Source organism: Cyprinodon tularosa, unplaced genomic scaffold (genome assembly GCF_016077235.1).
Source record: "Cyprinodon tularosa strain WSP-4 unplaced genomic scaffold, ASM1607723v1 ctg263, whole genome shotgun sequence".
Classification (NCBI taxonomy): Eukaryota; Metazoa; Chordata; class Actinopteri; order Cyprinodontiformes; family Cyprinodontidae; genus Cyprinodon; species Cyprinodon tularosa.
In genome coordinates, this window is record NW_024038967.1 from 1,267,661 (window position 1) to 1,294,308 (window position 26,648).

Consider the following 26,648-nt stretch of genomic DNA (forward strand, 5'->3'; position numbering starts at 1 on the left):
ACAGCTTATTAGTCTAGCATTGATGCAGATGTGTGTATATGTGTGTTTGTGTTGCTTAGAGAGCAGTCGCCTGTCTAATGGCCTGGATCCTGTTGCAGAGACGGCGATTCGACAGCTGACAGAGTCTGCATCCAAAGCGGCACGAAAGACACCCACCAAAAGGAGCACGCTAATCATCTCTGGCGTGTCAAAGGTCAGGAAGTGGCCACTGTGTCCCACAGTACATAATTAATCGCATTTAATTGCACAAAATGACATTTTCCAGAATATATTTTTTTCAGAATGTTTTATGTCGTGAAAGAAACCAATTTGTAATATTTCTAAATTTCATACAAAGATTTTTGATTACATATAAGAAAATACACAGCAAAGGTTAAATGAATTTTTCTTAATTTTTTATTTTTTTTCCCCCTGATTTGCATGACTAATTTAGACAATTTACCAATAGAATAATATTTAAATTTACAATAAGAAAGAAACAACTTCATTATCTTATTTTAAGTGCATTAAAGTGTATTAAATTAGCTTATTTTAGAGTCAAACATTTTAATTCCATTGGCAGACCCATTTATCTACTAAAATAGGGTGAATACACTTACTTTAAGAATTCCTTACTGATATTGAGATCTTTTTGCAGTGTATATTTACTGCAATGAAATATAAGTAGGTCTATTTTCCCCAAAATAAATGTAGTTTCAATTCATTTGAGCAGCTAAGAAAGAGAATTTACCAATGGAATAAGAATAAGAAAAACAAAAAAATCAAATTATCTTATCCTGGGTGCATGATATCAAATTAGTCAGAATCTGACATACTTTAATAATCCCTAATTATCTCATATTAAGGGCCAAAATATTTATTCTATTAGTTCATCATCTTATTTACCTGCGTAAATTAAGGGCAAATGCACTTATTTTAAGATTATACTGTACAGTTATGCACCGAAAAGGTGTTATTTAAACACAATTAACTTTTTCCAAGTCTCCCACCTGAGCTCTGCAGCTCCTCTGGCATCACCAAAAGCCTCTGGACCAGTTCTTTAATCTTGGATTTTAGTTGGCCAGTCAAGTTTTAGCAGATTCACAGACACATTTGAAGGCAGTGAAATTTAACAACCACAACATCCAACAGTCCCGTTTGAAGCCATAAACCTCTGCATGTGGTAACATCCCACATCTCCTTGCTTCACCTGTATTTCTATCAGGTTCCTCTCACTGAGGACAGCTGTGCACTATCAACCGGCTACGCAGCCGCCATGGATGCCATGCATGGCAACCACATCAGGGCGGGGCATCATCAGGACCCAGATGAAACCACACCCTCTGATGCATCGGAGCGCCCCTCTGTGGATGATGTGGAGTCTGATACTGGTTCTGCTGGTGCCTTGGAGACCCGCAGCCTGAAGGACCATAAGGGTAAAGTAGAAGGAAGAGTTTTTTTAATGCTCATTTTGCTAAGTTAAATTCCTTTTCTTAATTAACACAAAAACATAATAAACATGATGTGTTGGTTTAATTTCCTTTTACTATTGTTTTGTAAACAGTTCAACATATTTACTTTCAGAGATCTGACTTCAGTTTACCTGTTGTGTAAAAATGACTAGATAAGCAAACACTGCCCTCTAGAGGCCGTACTGCAGCATGCGCAATATCCTTACTCGATTGCTGTTTGTCAAACATCGTTAGTGCTAATAAATCAAATTAACGGAGGGTTTATATCAGTAATTATCCGGTTATTAGAAGAACTGCATGGCTGAGTGATGTGTTTTCTTTCGGTGCTGTCTGCTCTCTGCAGTGGGCTTCCTCCAGAGCGGCTCCAAGTTGTTGTTCCGCAGACGAAACAGAGAGAAGGAGCCCTGCCTCAGCCAGTCCCATGAGGACATCTCCAACATGGGCAATAACTTCACGGCCCCAGCCACAGGCACAATACGCAAAAAGTCCGGCAGTTTCTCCCGCCGCATCATCAAACGTTTCTCTTTCCGCTCGTCTGGTAAATCGAAAGGCAAGGCTGCTGCCACCAATGGAGGAGCTGGCTCTGTTGATAACTGATTATCACAGGAGCAATTCATGGGATCATTGAAGGGTCAGATCAGTTTTTAACCCCAGTGGGTTTCGGATCATTTCCTGTGTGGGGAATTGTTCTGGAAGGGAAACTCTTTAAAATGAATCAAAAATTTTAAAACAGAAATATAAAAGGGGTTGGGGAACTCTGTTTTCTTTGAGGAGAAATCTGCGGTTCGGAAAGAACTAAACGAAACGTAATGCTGTATTTTTTTTTTTTTTACGCAAACTAAACGTTGGATGAAGACGGGTGGTGGGAATACTCTAAAACTGTAATTATGTAGAAAAAATAACAGTGTGACATAACTGGATGCACTTTGGACTGAGATTTCCTTTCTTTTTAATGGCACATGTCAAATTTTGAAGGTTGTAAAAAAAATAATTTATTATTATGTGTGATTCATGAAATGTGCTATTTATTTTATCCTGCCAAAACCAAGTCATTCTAGCTGCATTCCTCTGTAAAATGAAGACCTGGATGTGCTTTTCTATGCAAATTTCATTTTAAATACAATACTTAGAAAAATTACCAGGAATCTATCTCAGTTGAACTCTGCTGTGTGTTCGTATCTGCTTAAAACAATCTGTTTTCATGTTTTATCTTATACCCTAAATCAAAAAACATGTAGTATTTATATAATATTTGTGTTATGAAGTTGTTTTCTGTGGAAAACCATGTATTAGATTTTTTTGTTGGTGCAGCCAAACCTTTCCTGCTGGATAATAATTGATTTAACTCTAAATCTCAGTAAAAAAAAAAAAAGAAAAAATTAACCTGGTCAAGTTTTATTCAGCTGATTCACAAAAAGGACTTCCTTACTGTAAATACTTTCAGCACTGTGCAGCAACGCTAAATTCTTTGTGTTAAACGACTCTCAGCACGACAATAATCCTTTACAGATAATTAATTTGGACCTTTAAATGCATTTATGAGTGTGCATACTGCAAAAGCGGAACTAAAAGTTTCTTAAAATAAATGTATTTGCACTTTATTGGAGTAGCTAAGCAAAATGAAGATTTGCCCTTAAAGTGAGAAAAGAAAACATCTCCATTATCTTATCTCCAGTGCAATTTGTATAGTTATCTTCTAGTGCCAAAATACTCATTATATAGGTAGATAATGTGACTTAGATGCTCAAATGGAGGGCAAATACAGCTATTTCTCTAGGGATTTCGCTGCTTAGTGAGGACATTTAACAGGAGTTGTTAGTGCTCTCTAGGTCTCTCTTATATTGGTTGTTCTTTTGTTACAAGCCAGCCTTTTAAACACGGTCTGTTGAAGTTTTAAGTAGGTTTAATATTTGGACCACTCCAGATGCTTTATAGTTCAGCAACCAGTTATGCATTTATCTCATAATTAGAGCTGAGCTTAAGTTGAAGTACCAACCAAATAGTCCCACAGCATGATCGTACCACCACTGTGCTTGAGAGGTAGTGGTGTTTTTTTTTTGTTTTTTTTTTTTTGCAATTAAAAGCCTCACTTTGAATCAAAAAGATACTTCCCCATCATGGATTGTAGGTAGCTCTTTCTTTTTCCGTCTTTAATCCCTAAAATAATTCTGTCTGCCTAGATAGAAATTAATATCTATGGGGTTTTAAGTCATTTTGAATCAGAGTTTTTTTTTTCCCAAGTTGGGCCAACTCTGTTGGTCCATGTTCTCCTAAATAACTCCAATGCTGTGGATATTCTATGATAGGCCTGAATCTTTGTGGTCCCTGGGTTGGTTTTAACATCCTAAAGCTGATTATTTTTTTTCTATATATGTATTTATAAGTACATTTTTTTGTGGTCATGCTGTTTAATGCAGGGGACAGTTAGATGTTTTTACAGGCAAACAAAAACTGATTTAAAACTGAATAAAGCAGATTGATATAAACACTTTTTGGACACTACCAACTCCAACTATCTGTAATTAGTAGAACTGTGAGTAAAAGCCATGCATGTAACAAATCCAACCGATTAATGACAGAAGTAGTTTTTAAAAATGTCCAAATTTCTTCCAGAAGCTTTTTAAGGCTATAAAGGTTGGATGGAAACATCTAATCAAATATTAGTAAAAATGGCCCTATACAGTCTGTTTTTTCCCCATGCAAAATTAGACAAATTCTACAATTTCCAGTTTTCGCCCTGTTCTTATGAATCATCACCTCTTTGCTGTATCATTCCACCACGAAAGAAAGCATGCATCAAATCCATTGTTAGAAGATACAGGAAACTTTAAATCTTCATGGTGATTGTATATAAACTTTAGATCAACAGTAAGAATACATTTAATTTTTCTCATTAAAGCTTTCAGAGTCGCTCAGCTCAGGCAAAATTTTAAATGTCTGTGTGGAGCAAAAGAAACTGCACTCAGGGCGTGAAATATCAGTAATGTTTTATTAGCATATGATTAAAATTGCTGCACCAATAAAGGACTAATTGGATCAATGTATGAAAATAAGTGTTTTTAGCAATTTGTGGGAACATTTTTTTGCAGTGACTGCAATAAGAGAAGAAACTGAAAAGATTTAATCTTCAGGGAGTTTTGTCAGGTAAATATGAAAGGATCCCAAAGATGGAGACACCACTGTCTTGAAAACCTGCTATAAAACAGGAACTACGGTATAACAGAATTGAAATGCTTTAAGGCAGAAATAAGCCACTCAATGCATTCTGCAAGGCTGTTCATCTCAGTGTGACTTTTATGTAAAGCAGTTGGTGCAGATTTTAGGATACCTATGAACTCTATCATACTTTGGAAATATAATTTATTGCAAATAAATAATTTTTCAAACATTAATGCATTTTAGCATTCTGTTCTAAAATAGGTGATTTTGTTTGTTTTTATTCAATGAAGACATTGAACCACTGGAATTGAATGTTGTGTACGAGTTAAACTGTAGAAAAAATTCTCTCTAGCATGTTTATGTGAGGATAGTTTCACAGATACAGTACCTTGCAAAAGTATTCAGAACTCCAGAACTTCTTGACACTTTATTGCATATACAGAATAAAACCACCAGTAACAAAACAGTTGCAAGATCTGACAAAATCTTGAAGTCTTGATGAAACGATAATGATCTTCTTTTATATATTCTTTTACTGATCTGGAAACTTCAGGTTGGCACGGGTTCTAACAGAGGGCTTTACACCTGGCTAATTTTCCCTGAAAGATCCCTGAGCTCCTCATGATGGAAAGCTGAAATCAGAAGGTTCATTGAGTCTATCACTCGCTCTATTCAGCCGCCTTCAAACTCTGCAACTCACTTACTTTGGACTTGGACTGGTGGACTCTGGTTTCTTTTAAAATCCAGTGGAAAAATAATCTGTTTGTCCTTTGTGGTTCTTGTAAGGTAAATGATAAAGGTTCTTTTTTGCAAGGACCTTTTTCTAGTATTATTCATTTTCACAGGAAGTTTTTTTTTTAAATCTATTATTGAAAAACAAAGGATAACAATCATGAACTAATATTTTTATTTCCAAAGATGTAAATTCCCATTGTAGCTAGATACTGGTAACCAGAGGAGGGTAGAGTATCAGAAAAAATTAGCATGGCTTATTTTTTACTTGTTCTCAAGAACAAGTAAAAATTATCCTTTGAAGAAATTAAAGTAAAAGGATAAAAATGTTTTGGTTAAAAAAAAAGACTATTCAAGTACTGAGTAACTGATCTACCTACTACCCATCATCATAACAAGATTTAATGTTTTACAAAATGATGTAAAATGGAAAAAAAAAATTAAGTGTTAAGAAAATTCTGCTGTTTCAAAGAATAGGATAGAAATAAACATATAGTTATTACACAATAGAAGTTTTAGGTGAATTAAACAACTCAAAATTAATTTTTAGAGTTATAAAACTTACAAAAATTAATAGTTACAGTGTGTAGAATAGGTTAAGTTACAGTATAGTGTTTAACCTTAAAATGACACAGCAGACTGCAGCCTTGAGTACAAAAAATGACAAAGAGAAAAGAAAAACTTTTCTCTTTATGGTGCACATTTATTTAAAGCATGCTTGTTTTTGATAAGTGAACTTATTGTGTTTACGTAAAGAGTAAGAGCAAAGAGAAGTAAAAGTAAAAAGTAAAATGCTGCAAAACTACTCCTTAAAGTATTTTTTTTCTTCAAAAAGTTACTCAAGTAAATGTAACTCAATAAATGCAATTAGTTTCCACCACCTATTCTCACAACCTTAAAAGACAATGGGGGTGATTGTTAACGGCTCAAGCGGGTGAGGGGATATCCGTCTGTCAAACTTGTGGTGAAAGAGGCTCCTTTATTTGACCCAGTAGAGGTTGAAAGCTTGAATTTCTCTTTACATATGCAGGATTGTTGGCTGTTGACACCTCTGCAGAGTTTGCTCAGATCACTCATGCTGGTTGGCCAACTATAAAAGAATCAGTTACCGTTGCTGTTCTTCATCCAGATGTACAGGATGACTTTTACTCCCACATCTAAACAGAATAATGCAAACACTCAGGCCACTGTTTTTGTATTAAATCTGTAGAAGAACATTGCAAGCAAAACATATACGGTAGTTGAGTCCTCTCAATCTTGTTGAAAAAAGAGACCAGCAATGTAGTTTGTTGGTAGTCTTTTGGCCACCTAATTACCACCCCCCTTCAGGACATGGGGGAGCAGTTTCATCATCACTCACGACCAGTCATTATGCTAATTAATATGAATATCTGAGGGCCTTTCAGAGTAATTGGAACAGCAGACGGATGAATGCCCCTAGATTTGTTTTATCTGGGTAAAAAAATCTTGGGGGTTTCAGTGGTAGAGGGTAGCTATCCTGATTCTGGCCTGCTCTAACTGGTTTGTCCTGTTCTGCTCTAGTCCACATGCGTTTGCTTACACAGTCCTCTTGGCACCTAAATAACACTATGCAAACAAATACCGTACCTTTATCTGGATCTCATCTTCACACACCTCGTTCAACAATGCTACATCCACTTTCCAACCTCAATAATAAACTATTAAACATAAAAAAAGAAAAATAATAATTAAGGGTGTTTTAAAGGCATTTACCAAAACAAAAAACATAAATAAAAAAATAGCACCGAGCAAAATAATGTAGCTCTAACTGCATAAGATTGTTCAAACCCTGCAAACAGTTTCCTCACTTTGTCACATTAAATCCACTAAAATAAATGTTTTTATTCGCATTTTATGAGATGAAATAAGTTTAGGAGGTTTAAAAAAGGAATGAACATTGTGGCAGTATGGAGAAGAAGGAATAATTTTTCCTCAATTTCAAAATAATGTAATAACTTTTGTTATGTTTGGACATTATCATTAAAGCTCAACCTAAACACATGGAACTGTAACACACTATATGGACTATATGGAGTTCAAAGGGTATTAATTGATTGAATTTATTGATCTGACTGTGTAAAAAAAAAATGTCAAAAAGGTGCCATATATATGTATATATGTGGTCCTATATGTATTTATGTGACAGCTGAAGTCTCTTATTTTGCAGGAAAAAGAAAACCTTTGGAAGTTACAGTATCTTTGAAAAAGGGATAGACAATAAAGCTGGTTTATTTTGTATATAATGGCTTCCATTTAATCATTTATTATTCTGCAAAACTGCTCCATAACAAATTCAAAATAAAGATTAAAAATGCATCTTGGCCGTCATATAATCGATAAAGCTTCCATGTTTTCCGTATGAACATTAATCGTTTTAAAAAGTATTTTTAAGAATGAACTATAAATTAATTTATTTCCACGCTTCCTTTACGGAGGCGCCAAAAGTTTAAAGCTGGAGGGAAGTCGCTTGATTGGTTACGTGTCCCTACGCTCAAGCAAATCATCCATTAAAAGTGAGGAGGGAAATAACTAACCAATCGCCTTTAAAATTTCCCCTACACGCATGCCACGATTGGCTTAATGTCAGAACTGATAAGCCAATCGTCATTGACTTCCTCTTCACTGTGACCTATCAGAGTCAACCAAATAACACTTCCGTTCCATAGCAACCAATCGCCGTAAGGGGCGGGATCAATAGTGGGGTTTATATCCTGGTCATACCAGCTCGTTCCCTACCATTCGGAGCAGCTTTCGATTCTACTGAAAGAAAACTACAACAAGAAAGAAGTGACCATGTCTGGAAGAGGCAAAACCGGAGCTAAGGCCCGCGCTAAGGCGAAGACCCGCAGCTCTCGTGCCGGTCTGCAATTCCCTGTCGGCCGTGTTCACCGTCTGCTACGCAAGGGTAACTACGCCGAGAGAGTGGGTGCCGGAGCCCCGGTGTACCTTGCCGCCGTTCTCGAATACCTCACCGCTGAGATCTTGGAGCTGGCTGGTAACGCTGCCAGAGACAACAAGAAGACCCGTATCATTCCCCGGCACCTTCAGCTGGCCGTTCGTAACGACGAAGAACTGAACAAGCTGCTCGGCGGCGTGACCATCGCTCAGGGCGGCGTCCTGCCCAACATTCAGGCCGTGTTGCTGCCAAAGAAGACCGGCCAGTCCGCTCCGAGCACCGGCAAAGCGGGAAAGAAGGCCTCCTCTCAGTCTCAAGAGTACTAGCTAGCTGGCTAATGACTCCAAAACCAAAGGCCCTTTTAAGGGCCACCCACCACCTCATAAGAGCAACTTTTCAGTTTACGTTACTCTTTCCTTGCACTATTTTCTTTTGTCTATTTAATAAAGGCATTTTTTTTCTAATCTGGTCTACGTAGTACTCGTATTGATGCTGCTTGCTAACCTAAAAGTATTACCTTGCTAGGCTAGCACCACTAAAATAAATGGCAGAGATCTGTGAGCTTTATTTTAGTCCTTAACTCACTGGGAATAAAATGGTAATGCTGCCGGTGCAGCCTTGGTGCTAGTAAGCAGTTTGAAATACCAGTCTTTCAGCTGTCATGTCTAACTGGACTTGTTAAAAAGCCAACTGTTGGTATTAAGGTGATTTGTCTGATCTATACTCAAGCTTGTACTTAGCATAACTATATATTTAGTGAGGGACATCTTAATGATATGAACTAATGGGAAGCTACTTTAATTTATTTTGGAGCCTATTTATACGTTCTATAAAGGGTTTGGACAGGGTGCCATTGCTGGTTTGAAATGATTAGTAAGGATATAGTTTTATGTTTAGACCTGATTAAACTTATGAATAGAACTGTTCCCTTAGTTATTTCAATTGTTTTCTAATCAAGTATTTGTCTTCTAAAAACATGTATCTCTGATTTCTTCCAAATATACAAGAGAATGTGGCCGGATTAAATTAGGAGGAAATGGTCGACTTAATTGATTGGGTTGAATACAATATATAAGTAACAGAATGTATCACTTGTGATCTTGTCTTTGTGTAACTGTGGTCACAGCTAGAAAAACATTTTTCAACGGTTTATTCTGCTTGCAGCTCCCAGGTGTTTCCTTCTTGCATTTGACAAAAACAAACATCTGCAGTCGGTTTACCCCCAGGAGCATTGACACGGATTACATCTCAGAGAGTGCTTGTTTTGAAAAAAGATCAAATTTAGGTTTTCTTATAAGGCATCAAAGTATTCCAAAGTTGTTAGTCTGCCATCCAATTTATAACACATCTAAATAGATTTTATGCAGCATGATGGATCGTTATGAGCAAACCTTTGACTGATATGCAACTAGAAAATCTAGTATAATAAAAAAAAAAAATTCAAATGTTAGGAGGGGGAAAGATATACAGGTGCTGGTCATAAAATTAGAATATCATGAAAAAGTAGATTGATTTCAGTAATTCCATTTAAAAAGTGAAACTTGTATATTATATTCATACATTACATACAAACTCATATATTTCAGATGTTTATTTTGTTTAATTTTGATGATTACAAATGACAACAAATGAAAATCTCAAATTAATCATATCAGAAAATTTGAATATTACTGAAGACCAATAAAAACAAAGGATTTATAGAAATGTTGGCCAACTGAAAAGTATGAACATGAAAAGTATGAGCATGTACAGCACTCAGTATTTAGTTGGGCCTCCTTTGGCCTGTATTACTGCAGCAATGCGGCGTGGCATGGAGTCGATCAGTCTGTGGCACTGCTCAGGTGTTATGATAGCCCAGGTTGCTCTAATAGTGGCTTTTAGCTCTTCTGAATTGTTGGGTCTGGTGTATTGCATCTTCTTCTTCACAATACCCCATAGATTTTCTATGGGGTTAAGGTCAGGAGAGTTTGCTGGCCAATTAAGAACAGGGATACCATGGTCCTTCAACCAGGTACTGGTAGCTTTGGCACTGTGTGCAGGTGCCAAGTCCTGTTGGAAAATGAAATCTGCATCTCCAAAAAGTTGGTCAGCTGCAGGAAGCATGAAGTGCTCTAAAACTTCCTGGTATGTGGCTGCGTTGACCCTGGACCTCAGAAAACACAATGGACCAACACCAGCAGATGACATGGCACCCCAAACCATCACTGACTGTGGAAACTTTACACTGGACTTCAAGCAACGTGGATGAAGTGCCTCTCTTCTTTTCCTCCAGACTCTGGGACCTTGATTTCCAAAGGAAATGCAAAATTTACTTTCATCAGAGAACATGACTTTGGACCACTCACCAGCAGTCCAGTCCTGTTTCTCTTTAGCCCAGGCAAGACGCTTCTGACGCTGTCTGTGGTTCAAGAGTGGCTTGACACAAGGAATGCGACAGCAGAAACCCATGTCTTTCATACGTCTGTGTGTGGTGGTTCTTGAAGCACTCACTCCAGCTGCAGTCCACTCTTTGTGAATCTCCCCCACATTTTTGAATGGGTTTTGTTTCACAATCCTCTTCAGGGTGCGGTTATCTCTCTTGCTTGTACACTTTTTTCGACCACATCTTTTCCTTCCCTTCGCCTCTCTATTAATGTGCTTGGACACTGAGCTCTGTGAACAGCCAGCCTCTTTAGCGATGACCTTTTGTGTCTTGCCCTCCTTGTGCAAGGTGTCGATGGTCGTCTTTTGGACAACTGTCAAGTCAGCAGTCTTCCCCATGATTGTGTAGCCTATAGAACTAGACTGAAAGACCATTTAAAGGCTTTTGCAGGTGGTTTGAGTTAATTAGCTGATTAGAGTGTGGCACCAGGGGCCATCAATTTTGAACCTTTTCACAATATTCTAATTTTCTGATATGATGAATTTGAGATTTTCATTTGTTGTCATTTGTAATCATCAAAATTAAACAAAATAAACATCTGAAATATATGAGTTTGTATGTAATGTATGAATATAATATACAAGTTTCACTTTTTAAATGGAATTACTGAAATCAATCTACTTTTTCATGATATTCTAATTTTATGACCAGCACCTGTATAAGGTAAGCACCCCATTGTGAGCTGTATAGCTTAAACAGTATTTTGAGAGGACCTCTAGTAATCTATGGAGGTAAATCAAATGTTGCAAGAGATGCATAGTACAATAACACCATGCAAATATTTTAATGCCATTTTTGGCGTTAAAAGACTTAAAGGATCAAATTTTTCAAAATAGGAAAGGTAATCAGGAGAGGAAAGAAAAAGTATTATTGGGTTGTAACATTTATTTATTAATTGATTTGAATCAATGCAGTCTGCTTTAACAAAAAACAAAAAAAAAACAAAGCATGATAAATTTAGTAATATATACATGCTTTATGCAGAGGTGTCAAAATGAATCACCATCATTACTCAAGTAAAAGTATAAAAAAAAAAAAAAAAACTTTTGAGGAAGCGGAAGCATAGCTCCAGCCTTTAAAGTATAAAATTAGTAGTTACTATTTAAAGTATTAAAGTAAAAGTAATGCGAAGGGGGAAAAAATGCCATGAAGTACAAAGGCTTGTGTGTTATATAAAAATGTTAACATTCAATAAATTGGAATACACTATTTCATCTGAATATATGTATTATATATCTATGTGAAATAATAAATTAAAGAACTATATATGAAATATATGATTAAAGAACCCATATGTGGATTAGTGAGGAATAATGTGTTTCATGATGACTAGGATATGATGACTTATAATATAATTGCCTACGCTGTTTGGCTGGGGCATTCTGCTTGACTTGTTTAGGATCTTTTTCCTCTGCTACATCCATGCTGAAGTGGGGCATAAATGTGATCTGTCTAAAGTTCTGGTCAGACGAAAAGCATATTAACCAATAGGGTGTCAGAATGGTAAAAGCTTACTCTTCTCATCATCTCATAATTTTTCATCTGGATAGTGCAGTTTGTATGTTTTTTTTTGTTTGTTTTCCCCACCCAAAATGACAAATAATAGCCTAATTAAATGATTAATGAGGTTACTTTTTAAAAAAGTAAGGTGTAGATTACAGATAATTGCATGAAAATTTAAGGAGTAAAATCACAAAGTCGACTGAAAAATGATTACTCCAGTTAATTATGGATAGCCAACATTTCTACTTGAGTAAGGTAAACAAGTATTTGTATTTATTTACTTGACACCTCTGTCTTTATGTTGCAATACAAATCTTACTTTGTAAAATGAAATAAGACTCAAGCTCCTGGATAATTTCAAACAGATACATTTCAAAATAAGAAGAGGGTATTCAATCCATTTGTGGAGGCTCAGGTAGTGATCTCATGGCTTTTTTGGGGAGACAGCAGTCTGCTCTTTTAAGTCACCCTAGAAGTTAAAGTGCAGTTCCTGTGGTTTACCACTAGGGGCCGACTGTTTCACATGAAGAAAGTCTGCTGTCCACCTTTTCCCAACAGACCTCTCAAACAGGCTTGATGAGAGAAAAAAAAAAAGTAAAATACCTTTAACCTTTAGTGGTTTAAATAATCATATGCATCAAAGTTTCTAATTGAATCTGGAAGGTTTTTGCTGAGAAATCCTAAAAGATGAGGTCATGTAACAGAGTTCCCCAATGCAATCCAAAGGTGTAATGCTGTATTGCTCTTGCACTTGACAAAAACAAACATTTTTGCTCTTCTTAGTTACAACAGGTCACATTTCTTAAGGTAAGAAAGGTAATTAAGAGAGGAGAGAAAAAGTATTGGTGGGTTGTAGCAATTTTTCATTGATTGATTCATATTAATGCACCCAGGCTTAAAAACCAACAACAAAAAACATGGCACAATTACTGTTTCCACTCATATTTACCTGCTATGTATATATAAAATGAGAATCATACTTTCTAAAATAAAATTTGAATTAACCTCCCAAATTAATTTAAAATTGATAAATGCCAAAATAAGAAGAGGAATTCTAAACCATTTGGGTAGGCTCAGATAAGTATGACTCTCTTAAAGGAAAAGTCCAACCAGCAAGGAATAATCAACGGATCATAATCTATACCTAAAACTAATTCATTCGCAGTGATTTATTGAATTTTAATCAGTAAAAAAATAAAAACATAAAATTTTGATGCGATCATTGAGTTCGGGTGTGGCCATTTTTGCCTAAATATAGTAACACCTCACTCCTGACATTTTCCAGTCAGCAGAAATGGTAGCAATTATACTAAGCTTACAATGTATAGAGGAGGTTAGACCAGACAGGGTGGTGGTCTGTACAGATTCCCAAGCAGTTTCAGAAAGTATTAAGGGAGAAGGAAATGATAGAAAAGATTTAGTATCAGAAGCCCAGCACAGTCTATTTAGATTATATAGGGTGGCATTGATATTTGGTTATGTTGGGTCCCAGCACATGAAGGTGTAAAAGGCAAGGAAAAAGCAGATATATTAGGAAAAATGGCTTTAGAGGGAATAATAACAATTACAATTCCTTTTGGGAAGGGAAGGAAAATCACTTATTAAGAAATGGAAAAATGGAAAAAGAGGTGGAACGAAGATAAGAAAGGAAGAGAAATTATATAAGGTACAAAAATCAGTATTAAACAGATTCATTAATGAGAGAAACAGAAGGGAAGAAGCACTAATGATCAGATTAAAAGTGGGTCATACCTATTTAAATGACAATTTATATTTAATAGGGAGGAAAAAGAAGGAAAAATATGAAGGATATGGAGAAAAAGAAAATGTAAAACATGTACTGATGAACTGTACGAACATGAAAGGGAGAAAATGAGAAGGATGGTTGGAAGGACAGGCCAAGAACGGAGTCTTAAAGGAAATATAAAGGATATTCACAGATGAAGGAAAGCATTATTTATTTATTTACAGAATGCAAAATTAAAAAAATTGACTTTGATGTAAAGTAATGTTGTTACACACTTATGTACAGTCGGTGGCGGTATGCACCTTAAAGTTGAGTGCGATCCGTCATAATAGAAAAGAAAAAGAATAAGTAGCAGAAGACAAATCTTCCAGCAGTGACGTCACAGTGCGGTAAGCCTAGCGCCATTCTCCCCACTTTACAAGCAAAATCAATGGGAACTACTAGACACATCTGCAATCAACAACAATTGTTTAAGATTACAAGAGGACTTCACCATTGAAATTCAGAGAGTTATAGTTAAACTGACAATACCCACGTGCATGGCAGTCGGATGCTGTAATACATCTGGTAAAAGTGAAAGAATTTTTTGTTATTTCACCTTTTCAATTCAATTCAGTTTATTTATATAGAGCAAATTCACAACACATGTCATCTCAAGGCACTTTACAGTTCAACCAGATCATACAGTCAAATTGATTCAGAGTTTTCTATCTAAGGAAAACCAGTTGATTGCATCGACTCATTGACTCAAATGCAATCCCTCACACTTAGGCCCCGTCCACACGAAGCCGAAACCTGGCCTAAACGCACAAATTTTTAACCAAACCAGCCTCTCATCCACACGAAGCCGGCGTTTCGGGGGTCTGTAAACGATCTTTTTTTAATTCAGCCTTCAGAGTGGGAAGATTCTGAAACGCCGTTTTCGCATTTCCATCTTTAAGCTCTAACCGCATTTTTTTTTTTTACACGCATGCGTCATAGCGTCGCCTCTAAACACGCATGCGCGACACAGTATCACAACAACAATGGCGCCGTACTGTGTTGAATGGTTGCTGCTCATGCTACTCACCCTGCTGTCGGGCTTACAACAGAATCTTCTTCTTCTGGAATATCTCCAGGAAGAACAGAGCAATATCGACGACATAGTTCATCACCTGAATTTGACTTAACCACGAAAATGGACCCGCAGGGCAACCATGTATAAATATTAGTGCGCATGCCCAACATTTCGTCGCCTATTTTTGCTTTGGTACCACAGCGCCACTTACAGGCCTGGCATACATTTTGCAGCGTTTTCATGCATTCGTGTGGATGATCACATTTATTTTACGTCTCCGTCTTTACGACAAACGTTCTGAAAAATATTAGCGTTTCGTGTTCGTTTTGACTTCGTGTGGACGGGGCCTAAGCATGCTTGTAGCGACAGTGGAGAGGAAAAACTCCCTTTTAACAGGAAGAAACCTCCAGCAGAACCAGGCTCAGTGTGAGCGGCCATCTGCCGAGGCCGACTGGGGTTCAAGAAGACAGAAGCAGAGATACAAAAAGCAGCTGTAAAAGGCGGCCCCGTCCAGGAAACACACAGCCAGGCAGACAAGCTCCGAGCCAGCTCCCGTGTCAGAGGATGAAGAGAACACATCCAGCTAGTCACGGTCAGAGAAACAGGACTACACTAGAAAACAGGCCGATCTCCAACATTTATAAACAAAGGTGTTGATAGCAGGATGGTGTCACAGCCAAACAGGAACAGATGAGGCAAAGCTACTATGAGAAAAAGCAGAGAGAGCATAACATTAGAGATTGAACTAGCAGATTCTGCAGAGTGGGAGAATAGAGATAGAATGAAGCAGAATGATGAAATAGGGGTCCCTATGTCCTCCAGAAGTCTAAGCCTATAGCAGCATAACTATAGAGATAGCTCAGAATAACCTGAGCCACTCTAACTACAAGCTTTATCAAAAAGCAAAGTTTTAAGCCTACCGGTAGTCTTAAAAGTCATGATCCTCCACAGACGGGTTAATTGTTTGATTGCCAACTTGAAGAGGGAGGATTTACTATTGAACTTCTGGCCAGAGAAAAAAAATGTGATATGTAGCCAATATTTCAAAGAAGAATGTTTTCAAGATGACTTGGATAATAGCGCGTAGTGACAAACACCAGATACAGCACTGGGACTTAACTTCCCTTCAACAGCCGACACTGCACCGTGACGTCACAAACCAGGTGGCAGTAGTGTTCTCTTACAAACATGGATGTCTCCGGTAAAGCACATTCAAATGAAAATTACTCTTAACTAAAAAGAAGTATAATTTATTGAACAGTAGCCACGGTCTAAGTAAAAGTTGCAGGTCAAATGGTTTGCCACTAGGTGTTGACTGTTTCACATTAAAGAGAACCTACTGTCTAAATGCTTGTAACATCTCAAATAACCTCAATGAGAAAACTAGTTCAGTGTTTTATACCATCATATGTGCCAAACCTTTTCATGAATCTGAATTTTTAGAGGCTGAGTTACAGAAGAATTAATTTAACAGATTTTTTTCCACTGCAACCCAGAGACTTGTAGCTTTATTGTTTTGTCTGTTTTTCTTTTTTTATCAGTGGCAAAATAAGGAGCATGACGCAACAAGTCTGAACTCAACCCAGACAGGCTGAACCAATTACCCCCGAGCCTTGACGACGTGTCCAACACCCACATCCAGGCTAAAAATTCCAGCCCTAAATTCACCAGTGAACCCAACCTCCAGTCACTGCGGTGACTCTCAAATTTACCCATCCTGTGTTTTCTTCCCTGCAGTTTGTGGTGGGATAAAATGTTGGTAATTTCATGGTATTTCTGTCACATTTAGGCACATATTTCACTTTTGGGGATAAAAACAAAACAAAAACAAACAAAAAAACAACACATAAAATATAAGCAAATCTTTTTCTATGAATGTGTGATACTTTTTTTTTCAAAATCAGGATTGTTTAACAATAGTTTTGGTCAGTTTAAGCTTTATTCTGTAAGAATAGTAGGAAAGTAAGTAGAAAAAAAAACAATAAGTAGGACGAGAAAGGATGGAAAGAGGGATGGCCCTGGCAGAAAGTTATGTGGAGGCGCACTAAAACATTCACTTTGAAAGAGTGTGAGCAGCAGCTAAGAGGGAACAGCATGTTTAATCCCTGAGACGACTGGGGGACTTTTCACATGAAGTGTTTGGAATAACGCCCTGATTCGTGTCTTTAAACCTTGGATCCAATCCTTCTTCGGGGAAGAAACTTTATCAGCCAAATAAATTAAAGGTAATTAAAGATAAAAAAATATGGGCTTTAATGCTGTAAATGTTAAAAATATTTCCTGCCATGGTTATGTTTATCCTCACTGCTTTAATGCATTTTAATGTTATGTGGAGTCATTCATCTTTGTCATTACCAGATTCATTCATACTTTTTCTGTGATGTTTGGGGGGCAGGGGGGAGTCGTGTGGTTTTAGACAGATTAGGAGTCAAACCCAGCTGGCTTTGTGAATGGGGACTTTTATTTGTGTGAGAGATCTGGCCGCCTTTGGGGTTTAGGAGTCTAGTAATGTGCTTTGATGGGATAGACGGGTGATGAAGTATTTCTCTGAAGGGAGCGCAAGGTGCACATGTGCCAGAGGCATTTATTGGAAACCCATTAATATGCTTTAATCTAAATAATGAAATCCCTGTTGTCCTGCTGGAAAGCAAACATTCCCAGCATTAGGTCGTCTGCCACCTTTAAAAGGTTACCTTACAGGATCTTTTTTTTTTACTGAGCTCCATCTCATTAGTGCTCTTGAACTCCTCACAGACATCTGCGATCCAGCTGTAAATCTGGTCCCTCATCTGGATGGGCTGTCTTGTCCTGAGTTCAACCTCCTATGCAGCATTCCACCAGTGACTGTGCAAAGCTTCAACTATTGGCATTTAGGTTCAGGTCAACAGTGGAGCAAAGGCCATGTTTGGATCTGTCCAGGGCCGTCACTAGGTTTGAGAGACATGGGTGGCTTAGCCCCTAGGTAAGAAATTTTTTCAGTGCACTTTCTAAGGCGCTGTCTATAAATTCATTATTTTAAGAGCAACATACCTGGGAAACACTTCCCTCACTAATGCTACTTCACCAACTAAACTACACCAGTTAAAATGTGCTAAATTACAAAGAGTAAATGGTAGGTGCCATGCATTACTGCATAAATGGAAGAAGGCAAGTGGTTCGCCACTCATCATAATGGAAACCTTCTACAGAAGACAGTTGTCTAACCAACAGACTCCCAACATCTTCATAAACCCTTAACCTGGCCATTCATCTTTCCCCATCTCCCCTGCACCCACAACCTGTCAGGAACCCCTGTCTGCTTTGCAATAACCCTGTTTCTGTGTGTGTGCTTGGTGTGTGTGTGTGACCTGGACTTTGGCATGTCTTTCTCTACACCTGGCACAGAGAGAAACACATATATGTGAGGAACTTAACAATAAATGCAGCATTATCTTTGATAGATTTCTGCTTAATCTAAAGTTTAACCACAAAATACAAGTTGCATAAATGGACAGTAGGCAATAGGCAATAGCATCATTGCAAAGAAGGATATCCTTGAGACTTTTTCACATCAGTCTGACAAAGTTTTAATGCAAATAAAGGAAGTATTTTTAAGTACAATGTATTAATGAAAACACAAAATCAACAGTATATGAAACGTACAACTTAGAACTATAGTCAACCCAAGGAAGCACTACCATATCACACAGTGTCGCCCTATCAGACTGGTGGCACATAGATATGGGAGAATTATCCTGCCATAATGCAAGAGCACATAACTTCAATTAGAGAAAAGAATTTCATCTTCTTGCACTCAAAACTTATAATGCTCACACTCAAAACATGCGCTCTCTCTCAAATATTTTCTCTTCTCTCAAAAATCTTTGTTTCTTCTCTCAGATTTAAACAGATATTTTCTATATTATCACAGATATTTTTTCCTCTCGCTTGCCTCCATCTCCGCTCTGCACGGGTCTCAGTTACGCTCTGCTTGCGGATTTGTTTTGCTCTCTCAGACTGCAGTTGGATCGTTGCCTAGCAACCTTTCCAGCCAATAGAACGACAGCCTCGGAAAAGGTGCGCTTGTTTAACCCTACGGAGTGTGCCTGTGCTACTACGCCACTTATAAAGCGTCAGCTGAAACTGCTATTTACAGTAGTTTTGTGGCTGATTGTTGTTTAGAAATAGAAAACCTGGTTTCATTTCTTAGTTTTGCCCTGGATTTTGTAGCGTTTGTGGACGCTACGTCGCTACTTGATCAAAACAATAACGTCGCTACAGGAAAGTTACTTGATAAATAAAGCAGCGACGCTACGGTCAAGCTACTTGAAAATGTAGTTAAACTAATAGCTTCGCTACATGTAGCGGCGCTACTGCCCATCACTGCTCCTGTGACAAAACTATTATAATGATGCTAGTAGGCTACAACAACATCGTGTTTTCCCACACCACTGACTTTGTTCACCATGGTAACGTAATTCCTACTGAATCAGACAAGCTATTAGGCCTATATTGTCTCTTTCCTCACTCCAGGTAAAGTGAAGAAAATGTAAACCGCTGACATCAAATGGCAAACTCACCGTATGTATCTGCACGCAACCATAACTTTCCTAATCAAGCTCGATGACTGTGTGGAGATTCAAAGGGCGCGCTGTTGCTGCACTGCACAGCTGCTATGGTCCAGTTGATGGCCGTGTACCACGTGACGTGACGCTGGACGCGGAGCCAATGAAGGAAATGAATATCCTAACGATATTAATAATTGTATAAATAATTGTGTTTGTAAATAAACTAACAGGAACTTATCTTCAGATTAACTTGCCTTCTTGGTGGCTCGTTTTCAGTGCTTTACTGCAATTGTTTGGGGTTATATGGAAAAAAAATCAATAAATAAAAAAATAACAATAAAAATCGCAAAATAATTATGGGGTGGCTAATACCAACGAAGGGATGACTTCAGCCACCCTAAAATAGGTCTAGCCACGTCCCTGGATCTGTCATAGTTGGTGTGAAGGAAAGGATTTGGATTAGTTAGGAAAGGAATTTTCTCAGTAGGACAAGGAAGTCCCTGTTTTTATGAGGCAACAGATTATCTGGAACCTGGTGTTCTTTATCTTAATTGTGAATCATTTCCCTTTTCCTGTTAATTATTTTCACCTGGTCTTACATACGTCTTCTCCAACTGTGGCTTTTTAATGAAGCATACATTTAAGGACATCTTCAAGGAAATACGTTATCAGAACCTATAGGAGGGGAGCTAACAGGTCTTTGAGTTGTCAGGTCCTTGAAATGACAGCATTTTTTTTTATTCTGTAAAAGCTTGACCAACTCAGCAGATACTGAGTATAACAAATACAGTCTTGACTAAAAACACCTTGAGACTTTATTTTGGGTCATAGAAAGATTAAAATATCAATTTTAAATCATCCATGTTTTACCATCATTGTCCTCCATAGCTGTCCAAGCCTGCCCAATCCAATTAGACCTGCACTGAATCAATTGAAATGGAGGCAAAGACGTAGCTTTGTTAAACTCAAATATCTGCTGTCAAGACTGAGACCTGTCTGAGACAGAAGAGCTTATAAGTCTATTCCTACAACCTGAGAACTGATGCATTTTTTTTCCTGAGGACCGTAAAATGTACAATGATCTGGGAAATCCCCATCTAATGTAACTACAGGTTAAACGAAATGATAGATCCAACAAATCTACCGACCAGTTGGTTTCTGAAAAGTCCAGTTCCAATTCAAAACTTTTTAAATGAGTTTGCATTTAAATAAAATGCAAGAAATTAGAAAATGCTTAAAATGTTGGTGTAAAGGCATCCTTCCCCAGGAAAATTCTTACATTCCAAGGGTTTTCACCTTGGATCTTTATCTTGCCTAAGTGAAGTTGACATAAGCAACAACTGCAGACAGAAACAAGCTGTTTAGCTCTGAACAAAATGTATGTAAACATTACAAAAAGTTAAGATCAATAGAACTCTAAGAGAAGATGTATTGAGAATTAACGTTGTTGAAAAAAAATGGTCCAACAAGGCCTGAGCTTTTATGGTTTTTCAGGTTTTGGTTTGGCAACATTTTCAAAATCATTCTTATTTTAGTTGTATTTTTAAAAGATACCAGAACATTATTGGCCGAGTTTGAACTATTTTGAATGACTTATTAGTTTTACTATTCCTGTTTTGTGGTTTTTCAGTTATTTCCAGTCCCCTATCTTCTAGCTTTCCCCTCGGTCATTCTTTATTTTTTTTAGTCGTGGTCTTATTTCCCTTTTGCTTTATTTAAGTTCTTTTCCAGTTTTAGTTTATACTCCTTATTGCCCCTCTCTTTTCCCCTTTTAGCTCCTTCAGTCCACACCTGCTCCCAGTTAGCTAATCACTCCATTCATAGTTTTCTCCCACTGCCGGATCCTCTTCAGGCCTCATGTATGTTTCTCCCTGGCATCTCCTAGTTTTGGTTGATGTTTTGTTCTGTATGAATTCACATAACTTCCAAGGTAAAGAAAAGATTAGTTAATCTGAGAAACATTATGCTCTAAAACCACCTCTGCAGTTGTCCAGATCTGAGGTTCCCAAACTTTTTCTGCTTTGGACCACAAAATTGTACTGGATCCAACTCATGACACAACCCATTGGTTAACTATACAAACATTTTTACAAAGTCAATTAACCATAATAATCTTACAAACCACATCAACAACCAAAGAAGTTGGCCTTTTCCATTTTTAAATATGATTTTAAATCTTTAAACACTTTAACTTGTATTGATTGTTTTCTTAAATTTCTGCTGTGGATCTCAAGACCCCATACTCGTTAATGAAGGACCCCAAGTGGGGTCATGACCCCAACTGTAGGAATTAGTGGTCTAGATGATTTGCCTGCAGTTTTTACTAAAGTTATAAATAAGCTGTGTAACATCCTCCTTTCTCAGCGCTGGGCTTTGCTTCCCTCAAAGCCAAAATTCGTGCTTCTTGCTGTACAAAGATACTGTTGTTGCAGGGGGATCAGAAGTCTTCCCCAAAAAATCCTGCAATGCTGGATCTTTGTGGACACTAAGGGAAATACTTAAAGCTTTTTAAATGGAAATGTTTAGTGGCTGTAGGTTAAACTATTTAGACATTTTTATTTTGACAGAGACAGGAGATAGGAGACAATTTAAAGAACAACTTGAGTTAAAGATGGTGGGAAACTAAAAGCAGCAAGCAGCGCTAACTATGATTTATATACCAAAGCGTAACAGTGTGATCCAGAAAGTTCTGGTCTAACATAACGTGGTTGTTATGATCACAAGAAACTGCCTGATGTCTCACATTATGTATGATCAAACACATTTATATTTTGATTCAGCGACTATTTCTGTTTTCACAGACAACTGGAATTGCTTCCCATTTTGTCATAAGAAGAGATCATACATAAAGACATGTCAAGATTTATGGTCAACCAGTGTTTTGCCCATCATCTTTTGTCTTCCTGGACTCTCTGGGGTTTTTGATGGCCTTGCTTTTGTGCTTAAAATATTACAGATGAATATTTTGGTGTTATTCCATTGGTTGTAAAGATCAGAAGATCAGCAGAACTGATGTCAAAATCAAGAGGCTCTAGGCTAGGAAGAAATCTGGCAAAGCTTTATTAATCTAAAGACCTCATTTAAATGAATTAGATAACTTAGCTTTATTTCCATTTGCTGTGTCCAATATTCAAAAGAGAATCAAAAGGTTGATAAGTTTGTGTGGATTTATGTCATCCAAAAGTTTTGACATGTAAGTAATCATTAAAGTAGGTTTGATAGCTAAAAAAGCATTGGTCTATAAAGGACTCATTTAGATCTGCTGAAATACAGTTGTAGTCCCCTTACTTTCAATGGACAGATGTTAATATGTATATAGAAATATATTAAATGTTTTCTCTGTTAATGAGACCCTCTATCATCAAAACACTTTTTACATTTTTTTTTCAACTTATTGTTTTGGACAAACTTTAAAGCTCCAATTTAGCTCCCTAATATATATGGAGGGTAGGTTGGAAAAGAAGAGATCTACTTAAAAATATAGAAAATTACTCAGATAAACTAGCAGAAACCTTCCATACAAATATTTGAATTTCTCTCATGTTCAAATAACCACATGAGTTAGATTTCATAAGTGTGCATAAGATCATTCTTAATAATGTCTCTAATGGTAGACTATACTGCTGTTACACATACATACATAAAAATAAACATATTCATATAGTTTACAGGCAGAGGGGGATAGTCCTTAGTTGCCTTTACTCTGTTACAGTTACTTCAATTATTTTTTGACAAAAATGTACTTTTAAAAGTAGCTTTACTACTCAATACTTTTTTCGAGACAGTCGTAATAAGTTATGAATACTCTTACTTGAGTAAAATGTGTGGCTACTCTATCCATTGTGAGTAACTAAACTGAATAACAAACAGGTGTTTTTAAACAAAAGAAGCGCTTCAGACAAGATAAACAGCACAAAGTGACTTCACCATGACATTCAGAGGTCAAGCTAATTTAAAACAAGGAGTAAATATTGTCACTCGAGGAGGATTTTTCCTAAGTTTTACGTTTTAAAAAAAGGTTTTGGAAAGCGTTCCTGTTGCCTGGAATTGTAATTTTTCGATTAAAATTTTTCTGATTATGTTATTGGAACCTTTACTATAACTAGAATTTGAAAATGTAGCCTTACAGTACATTCTAGTCTGTGTTTATGTCATGTTTTTAAATATTATATGTTCTTACTTTGGTAACTCATTGGATGACTTTGTTTTACTTTTACTAGAGTAAAAATATGTTGAAGTATTTTAACTCTCACTTGAGTACGTTGTTTGGGTTCTCTACCCACCCCTGGTTACAGCTGTGTTGGTGGTTAAAATGCAACATCTGGTTTTTGCAGAGAGGAGGCTCATCCTCCTGTGACTTTAAGAGTCTGCAGACCAGCTTGTTTCTTAGCTGCTTGTGTTTGTTTTGCTTTGATTTTCCTCAGTGAGTCATCATCTACTTCATTTCCTCCATCTCCTCCACACCAAGCCATGGGAAAAGCATTCAGAGATCAATAGTGGAACTTTTCTCCCACTCTTGTCCACTTTTTCTGTTTGTCAGTGGGGCCAAATAATGTTCCTGAGGGACATCTGAGGAGATGCTCACATGTTTTTGCTCACTTCCTGTGGAACATAGTTGTCCTCTTCTCCATCATCACAGATGTTTTAAGAACAGTAGCCTCATTTTATTCAATTTTAGTTTAGTTGGCCTGTTCATTTTACACTATTGTGCAACTCCTTCCCAGAACAGTCAGAGGAGGAACTCACACCTATGCTCCACTTGTTGCTTCCTTCATGGATCAGCCTGGTAACACCTGCCAGACCTTTTGGGCAGATAAAAAAGAAAAAAAGAAGAAAAGTGTGATTGCATTCAAACTCTGTCTTATTAATTTAAAGGTTTTTTCTACCAAATGCAGAAAGGGAATCAATAAACAGGAAATGTGAGAATGTTTTCAGAAGGAAGGGCTGATAAACAACCCCCCCCAGCTGCATGTAGCTGTGATAGGATGTAATTCTGCACCGGGATGGGGAGGAGAGTGGGCTGGGAGGAGGGAAAGAGCAGAGAAACTTAAAGTGAATGAAAAAAAAAAGCCCAAGGAGTAAGACATACAGAATAATGAGGAGAGTGCTTTGGAAATCAATTTTCTTCAAGCTTACCTATGGATCTACCTGCTGTCTACACTCTGTTACAGTAAAGAGATGGTAAGACATGCCTGTTTGGTGAGTAACACCATCTGCAGCTTACTTTTAATTGCCTCTATGCTGAGGAAAATAGCTCTTTTTTTATTTTACTGGATAACATTTAAATGCTGCAACCTCTGTTTTGTCAGCTCTTGAACCCAGCAGAGGTCTTTAAAAGTAGCAGCCCAGACTGTGTAGCTGGCAGTATCTATTTTCAGAAGCTCGTGGTAGCTCTGAAGGGCATAACTGCCCCCATAATGACGGGTTACAGTTAAAGGCCCGGCATTTTCCTGCATTAAGACAGCTCTCTGGCCTGGGTGTGTACGTTGTATCTCTGAGTTTTGTGGCAGCAGCTGTGTGCATGTGTGCATGTGTGTGTGAGTCAGGCAGACTGGGGACACATTACCCTGCCCACTCTCTGGTCCTGTGTCTGAGTGCGTGTCTCAAACGGGGCCGGTGTTGACAGGCACCGCACTGACAGAGGAGGCGTCAGGGCTCCAGTGTCAGGACGAGCAGAAGGAACGCTCTGTTCTCCGTGTCCCCCGGGTCCTGTGGGACTCACACACTGAACAGGATTGTAGGAAGCGTGTGGTTTCAGCCGGCAGCTTTGTCTGGGGTGACATCAGACGCCAGCTGAACGCCATGTTGTCTCACACAGCCCAGACTAATGTTAGATCGCGGAAGTTGTGGAGGGCTTCTGGCTGTTTTTTTTCAGAAACTCTAATTGATGAAGGATGACAACTCATTTAGATCTGAAGCACCAGCTCTGTGTCAATCATGGAGTCCCTGAATAATCTGATGATGTATTTCACATGGCTTGCAATAGTACAGAGAGTTTATTGTTACAGAATGAATCCTCTTATAAGAAACTCTCTTTTAGGGACTTCTCTACTCTTAAATGTAGCAAAACCTTACAATCAGGAATCTTTATGCATTTTATTGGCATTTTTTATGTGATAGAACTACAAATTATGTCTTATTTCTCAAGTGGGAGGTAATTATACATTTTGCAGCCTCTAATAGTTTTTCTTCCTATCTTTACATGATCTCTCTTCCTATCCACTCTTACCAATTCTATTTGTCCCTATTGAAGAAAAGCATGATGCTGCCACCACCGTGCTTCTCTGTGGGAATAGTACGCTAAGAAAATCTCATAGAGTTTTACCATTTTACCACTTTAGTGACATCTGATTTGAGCACTTGGTGGTAAGCAGAAAACAAGATATGTTCTTCAAGCATTCTTTCTACAACCCCTCCACAACAGCCAGCAGATTCTGACGAATGAGTCACTGATCTCTGCAGCTCATCCAGAGTTTAATGATGCACTTTGGGTCTGAGCTCTCAGTTTAGATACAAGACAATGCCTTAATTGTACCCTAGTCTTTACACTAGCACTGAATATTGGATTATTGAAATAATAATAATCATCGATCTAATCATCAGTGTATTGTTACCAGGAATAATAGTACACAGGATATAAAACATGCTATTTGTTGATGAAATGATGAAATAACCTGCCTAAAGTCCATTTTTTTCCTATTTAAGATTACATGCTTATATATATATATATATATATATATATATATATATATATATATATATATATATATATATATATATATATATATATATATATATATATATATATATATATATATATATATATATATATATATATATATATATATATATATTTATAACCTCCTTGGAGGCTATGTTTTAGATATGTTTTATGTAACCTCCTTGGTAATAATGATAAAAAATATATTTTAGGAACATTTTATGATTATTTATCTTTCTCCCTATTTTCTATGCCGGCTATTGTGGCAGTCTGTGGGAGTGGGGCTTGAACTCAGAACCTCTGGATTCCAAGCGCAATGCCCCACCCACTAGGCCGCTCCCCCTAGTGCCCCCTGGTTGCCCCACTTAAAAAAGTCGCTGCTATAGCACTTA

The 26,648-nt window shown here is 37.4% G+C and overlaps 3 protein-coding genes across 13 annotated transcripts in view; all 3 read left to right on the top strand.

The window, feature by feature from the left end:
• The window catches only part of c2cd2l (c2cd2 like), a 29,612-nt gene extending 24,769 nt beyond the window's left edge, over positions 1 to 4,843 (top strand). For 2 of the 3 annotated variants that reach the window (XM_038289124.1, XM_038289125.1), the window contains exons 13-15: positions 60 to 193; positions 1,205 to 1,415; positions 1,795 to 4,843. In XM_038289124.1, coding sequence (XP_038145052.1) covers positions 60 to 193; positions 1,205 to 1,415; positions 1,795 to 2,048 — 599 coding nt within the window. In that variant the 3' untranslated portion in view covers positions 2,049 to 4,843. The remainder of the gene's footprint in view (positions 1 to 59; positions 194 to 1,204; positions 1,416 to 1,794) is intronic. The other variant, XM_038289126.1, reaches the window with a different exon arrangement.
• Positions 4,844 to 8,082: 3,239 nt separating this feature from the next.
• LOC119786032 (histone H2AX) lies at positions 8,083 to 8,727 on the top strand. The gene has a single exon (XM_038289076.1). The coding sequence runs from the start codon at positions 8,157 to 8,159 to the stop codon at positions 8,583 to 8,585; it is 429 nt and encodes a 142-aa protein (XP_038145004.1). The 5' UTR covers positions 8,083 to 8,156; the 3' UTR covers positions 8,586 to 8,727.
• Positions 8,728 to 17,052: 8,325 nt separating this feature from the next.
• The window catches only part of phldb1a (pleckstrin homology-like domain, family B, member 1a), a 64,024-nt gene continuing 54,428 nt past the window's right edge, over positions 17,053 to 26,648 (top strand). For 6 of the 9 annotated variants that reach the window (XM_038289109.1, XM_038289115.1, XM_038289113.1 and 3 more), the window contains exon 1: positions 24,582 to 24,734. In XM_038289109.1, coding sequence (XP_038145037.1) covers positions 24,714 to 24,734 — 21 coding nt within the window. In that variant the 5' untranslated portion in view covers positions 24,582 to 24,713. Of the gene's footprint in view, positions 17,214 to 24,577; positions 24,735 to 26,648 lie in introns of those variants that run through there. The other 3 variants (XM_038289111.1, XM_038289110.1, XM_038289114.1) reach the window with 3 other exon arrangements.

Coding starts and splice junctions, on each gene's coding strand:
- LOC119786032 (XM_038289076.1), top strand. CDS start 8,157: ATGTCTGGAAGAGGCAAAACCGGAGCTAAGGCCCGCGCTAAGGCGAAG.